Source organism: Schistocerca piceifrons, chromosome 5, assembly GCF_021461385.2.
Source record: "Schistocerca piceifrons isolate TAMUIC-IGC-003096 chromosome 5, iqSchPice1.1, whole genome shotgun sequence".
In the NCBI taxonomy this organism is placed as follows: Eukaryota; Metazoa; Arthropoda; class Insecta; order Orthoptera; family Acrididae; genus Schistocerca; species Schistocerca piceifrons.
The window spans coordinates 405,820,367-405,826,366 of NC_060142.1; the positions used below are offsets into that span (position 1 = coordinate 405,820,367).

The following is a 6,000-nucleotide window of genomic DNA, read 5'->3' on the forward strand; positions in this document are numbered from 1 at the left end:
ACAGCACCTGAATCAGGTTCTCCACACTGTTTCGGGGTGTTATTTTTCTCAAAGATGCAATCTGTCACTATCCTGTTTTAATGTGCATCATAGCCTTGTTCATCTTTTGCTTAGATTTATATACTGTTACATAATTTTTGTTGTGTTACTACTCTCTATAATGTTATTTTAATGCAATTTTGTTAACATGTCAGCTGCCTTTTGTTGTTGGCCCTGCTTCTTATATGAGTGCCACCTGGTTGTAAGTTTCCTGCAGGCTTGTCCCTTCTGGCGTGTTAGTAGTCTGTTTGTGTGTATGGTGCGTGTCTGCCTTAGATTTTACATGGATCATTTTACCATTGACTAAGCCTTATGGCTATGCCACACCATTTGTACATATTATTTTACTGCTGACTAAGTCTTATGGCTTTGTTTCTTTTCTCATACAACATAAAAGTTAATTTTATATTTCCACTGTATGGAATTTTTGTGTTTCTTTTTGATACACATATGTCTTCCATGTACTGATCATAATCTATCTTATTTTTAGGTGTTACTACTTGTAGTACTTCTGAGGAATACAGGTTTATATCTGTCGAAACTTTGGTAAAGGTTTGAATAAACTTCTGGCATGCAGCTGGTTAGCTGTATGATTTCCACAATCACAGTTGCTTACTGCTACCATGTTCAAGATTTTAAACTCTGAAGGGGTTATTCTGTTTGATGTCCTCCCTCATAGTGAAACCATCAACTCTGAAGTGTATTGTGCTACCCTCAGAACACTGAAGAAATGATTCAACATTTCTGACATCACAAAAATGCAAACAAACCTATTCTCCAAGAGAGTGCAAGATCTTACACAAGTATGTGCTCCTGAGAAGAGCTCACAAATCTTCAGCGCACTGTTTAACATTTTTGTATATTTATTTGATGTGTGAATAGGGACTCAGGTCCTGATTTATGAAGCCAACCTAAAATATTAATCCGTATACCCATTACACTGTATGGTCTACATTTGAACACAATTTGCATTTAATTTGTCACACAAACTTTATCTCAGGGACCATCCTTGGGGCAAATTTTATATTTTGATATCTGTCATGTTATCTTTGTCATTACTCTTAAATGTTATATTAGTAAGTTAGCACTGCCTAATAGCAATCCTTTATTACAGGAAGTATGGTACAGTGAAGCACTGCGAGAATGGTATCGAGGAATGATGAAAAATATACTGAATTATTCTATGCAGGCAGTTTCCTTAGAATATCCTGACAGTGTATATGAACAAAAGATGAGAGAATTCTGTGAAAGTGCAGTTTATGATAAAGCCATTGATTTTGTTAAGCCTGACAAGCCTCACTCTGTTATTCTGAATGGAGATACATGGGGTCCAAATTTTTTATTCCTTTATGATGGTTCTGATGAGCAACACATAAAAGATACTTGTCTAATTGATTTTCAGATGTCACGCTTGGCAAATCCAGTATGTGATCTCTCATTCTTTCTGTATTCAAGCACATCCAAGGAATTTAGGGAGTCAAATATTTCAGATCTGCTTAAAACTTATCACCAAAGCCTGTCTGACATGATTCAAGATTTGGGATCTGATCCACAAGTTGTTTACCCATACAAGATATTTGAAGCTGAGGTAAAACAATTCTCTGGTGTTGGATTCATTATGTCACTGGATGCTGTTGCAGTGAGCACAATGGATGACCATGATAAGCCAAAACTGAATTTAATGGAAGGAGAAGAATTTATTCCACAGCATGAAATTTGGAAATTTCCTCCATTAACAAATAAGCAAACAATCAAGCGGCTAGCAGATAATGTAAAATATGCCATAGAAAATGGACATATTTAATACACAAGGAAATCTGTTTCAGCCTTTAAATTTTCAAAATTTCAGATTACTGTTTTCAAAATCAGAGCCCTGGACAGCAGTACAACTCATGGAGAAGAAAATAATTTTTTCTGACCTTCTCATTCAGTACCATGCATCAACAAGGCTCACTATGTTTACACCCAGTGTGTTGTGATTGTTCGCCTACACTATTGTCAGCAGATGTCAAATGGAACCATGTAGTTATTAGTGAAATTTATAGACAAATTTCACAGGAATATATTGTTTTATTTATGACTAAAAATTCTTTAAAATTGTTCTCAGTCCGAACAGATTGTAAAGAAATTGCAACAGATATGGGTCGCAGTTATCAAGTACAATACTTGTCACATTCTCAAGACATCAAAACTGTTATCTTAGCTTCAAAGATGCAACAAATGTGTTTAGTCAATGAACACATCAAATGTTAAAATGGCTCTGAAAATTTTTGGATCTGGTGGCGCACATAGTTGTTATTCATTTAGCAAATGAGATAACAGAATGATATTTATGAAAAGTGGGGGGAGGGGAGGAGAGGGGGAGATATGACTGAAGGGCAACAGAGTCTAAGTTTGATGTAACATTGTTCCTTTGTTGTCATCTAAGTACATAGGACTCAATTACACAGTACCATTAACTGACTCTGATGTTAACCTGGTAGCTCATCATTACATTGAAATGATAAACCACATTGATAATTTCAGAATTTTGGCTGTATGGTTATTAGTTTAATTCCATAACATGTTTGTGAAGTTATTCCTATAACAGCCCAACATTCTTAATTCACAAAACAACAGAGGTCTCATGCAGTAAGCAGTGACTCATTTTGTAAAAGAGTAGCAGGACATGGCTGTATCATTCAATTATTTGTAGGCTGTCTGCACTTTGTTATATAAGGTAGAAACCAATTATACATACATTGTATTTCATAATAATGTGAAGAAATATGAGAATAAGATGATTCAAAGCTGTAAATGAAAATTTTACATTTACATCTGTATTGAGCAGATTTTAGCTGTCATTATTTTAATATTTTTTAAATTATTTGTCAATCCATCTATAAGCAATAAATACTGTATGGATATTTTCCAAATGAACATGTAAATTTTAAGTGAAGTAATTACAAGGGAAATGGGATGTACAAATACGTACATAAAACAATACACCCAAGATAATATAAAATGATCCATACAAATCTGTATACATACATGCTTCTGTTATTATAAATTTGAGGTCTTTCCTTCATAAGCTTATACTCTTGCATCCCCTATGCAGCAAATCATTTCATACACAAATATGACTCAGTAAAAGCTTGACATCAAACAACAGTTGTCCATCAGACTGTCATATTTGACAGGATGATGGCCGAGTGACAAGTGTGTTTTAATGCTTTTCAAAACAGAAGTTTTGATTGTATGTTTGTTCTTTTCTTCTCTGTTTCACATATTGAATACCTTTTGCAGTACCTATATTTAGTGGTTTTTGTATTGAAAGTGTATATGTAGAGTGAATTTTTGATAGTCTGATATCTAGGTCTGACTTTCATTTACATAATGAGCTCACTTGCAACAAACTGTGCATGTCTGTGTGTATTTTTATATATACCTTTTACTGTGAATGACCACACTAGCATATTTTTTTCTTATCACACAAGTGAAGATTTGGCTTTTCTGCATTATATTTAGAAAATATCTTGTGTTTTAAATGTTTCCTTAGGTGTGACTTTAACATTTTGTTTACATACGTAATTCTGACATTACTGAACTTGTACTTTTACGTTGAAGGTTACATTCTTTTGTGGTGAAATAAACATAATACATCTCAGAATATTCTTTTATTTTCACTGATTTAAACCTTTTTTTATTTGCTGTAGATATTTTATTTGACAATGACCGGAACTTGTGAGATATGCTGCAGGAGGTAAGTAGTGGGATGTATTGTGAGACTTATAGCAAATCATTTCAAATGGGGGGGGGGGGGGGGGTGGTGGTAAAGAGAACACTTTAGAGGTCAGTGAAGCCTTCTCTTAGAAGGGCAAAATATTCTGCAAGGATATGTTAACAAAGGAGCAGGAAAGGAAGATCTGTGCCTGAAAGACATGTTTGGTTGAAGCTAAGAGAGAGATAGTGAGGACGAAGGAAATTAGTGGTGAGGGGGCTGGTTGGAAACCTGCAGTTGGTAGGAAGGTTAACAGGAGGAGGATGTGGTCTGGCAGTTTTGTTGCATCTGCCAGCAACAGGCTCCAGAAGCTGGAGTTGAGAGAAGAGAAGTCAATATGGTATAAGAATAGGTCAATGTGGAACAGATTCCGCCCACAAGTATGAACAACAGGAAGATCACAGATGGTTAAGAAGAAGAGAGTATTGCTGATAGGTAACCATCATGGCAGAGATGTAGACCCTCAGTTACAGGAGATGTTAGAGGAGGAGTATCAGTTTCAAGCAAAGTGCTGGACTGAATCAAATAATTGAATGTTTATGACCTTTGTGTAAGAATTTCTTGAAAGATTATCAGGTAGTGGCTGCAGCAGGGAACAGCTCGTATATGGACAGTATGTTCAATGCAGGTGGTGACCTGTGTAAGAGAGATTTGCAACTAGTAGCACCAACATGAGCTATTCCAGCAGCATGGTCGGCCTTGTATTGGCAGTGCTGTATGGTGAGTCAGTTTGGAGGTGAAGATGGCACTGATGAGTGCTGGCCAGGCACACACTGCACTGGTGCCGCCAAGGACTTCCAGGGGATGGGCTACACTAAGCATGGTCTGTGCCTCAACAGGACTGGGAAAAGGACGGTGGTGGAATTAATTACTGAGAATGTAGCAGGTTTGTGTGGAGCTGCACACAGTCCAACACCTGTTGTCATAGACAGGAGAAACAGGCTTTTCTTGGGACAAAAACCACTTCGGAGATTGCTTCATCATGTACATTAAAGATAGAATGTACGACACTGGAGTGCACAAATACCATATGTATTTGCTTAGAATTATCGATTCTTCATGGCCACTTTGTTAAAAGGGAAGTACATTGTCTTGAAGTAAAGTCTTTAAACAGCATGGGTTATACATTAAAGAGCACTGGTATAGAGATAATGAAATACAGCTTATACTACTATTATCACATGAATGTGCAAGTTACTACTGTAAACCATCTTAAAAGATAGAGGATCATGTATCCGCCACACACCATTGGGTGGCTTGCGGAGTATAAATGTAGATGTAGATGTATTTGTCAGAGGAGGCACACATGTTAAAGCTAGAGAATATATGAACACAGACAATGAAAACTCCAGTTAGGAATATCAACAATGTAGGAAAAGACAGATTGCTGCTTACCATAAAGAAGACACATTAAGTTGAAGACAGATGCAGTTAACAGATACTTACGTAAAGCTTCAGACACAGCATTCATCAGCAAAAGATGGGTAGATTGGTATTAGAAGATCATCCCAGACGCTTAAATTGCTCAGTTCTGTACAAAAGCACTTACAGGCATAATAAAATATGTAGAAGATTGCTGTTTGATGCAAAAAAATCATTCATTGACAGGTAAGATACAACACAGAAAAAAAAAACAAAGTAGTGTGGGATGTCATAAAACAAGAAACTGGAAAAGGCAGACACAAGTATAATAACATGGAGATGAGGGTAGAAAAACAGTCAGGAATTGCAAATTTTGACTGACTCATTTCTCTGTTGTTACAGAGAGTTTGTAATAAAATCTTCATAAAACACATGTAGTGCCCACAACGACTTACACAGCAAGCCCAGTGATGGTATTTCCCCAACAGGGCTTGAAGTCAGGAAGACAATACATAAATTAAATATAAAAAGGTAGCAGGCATAGATGATAGTCCAGTCTCTGTTCTGAAGGTGTGAAAGATCAAGACAAGCCCAATAACACACTTAATATATGAATTCTTTTGTTGAGATATTTTTCCAGAGTACCTACAGTGCACACAAGTTGTGCCCTCAGTAAGGAATGTATTGCAGAAAGTATTGAAAATTACAGGGCAGTCCATTACTGTAAGCATTCTTAAAAATAAGTGAATAAATCATGAAAATAGAGTAATAAGTTATGTGAACAAATACAACCTTTTTAACAAAGTACAGTTTGATTTTTGAACTGGGAGAAGTACAAT

The 6,000-nt window shown here is 36.1% G+C and overlaps 1 protein-coding gene across 5 annotated transcripts in view; it reads left to right on the plus strand.

The window, feature by feature from the left end:
- The window catches only part of LOC124797835, a 68,332-nt gene extending 64,661 nt beyond the window's left edge, over window positions 1-3,671 (plus strand). For all 5 annotated transcript variants that reach the window (XM_047260882.1, XM_047260880.1, XM_047260881.1 and 2 more), the window contains one exon: window positions 1,154-3,671. In XM_047260882.1, the coding sequence (XP_047116838.1) occupies window positions 1,154-1,843 (690 nt within the window). In that variant the 3' untranslated portion in view covers window positions 1,844-3,671. The remainder of the gene's footprint in view (window positions 1-1,153) is intronic.
- Window positions 3,672-6,000: the final 2,329 nt, after the last annotated feature.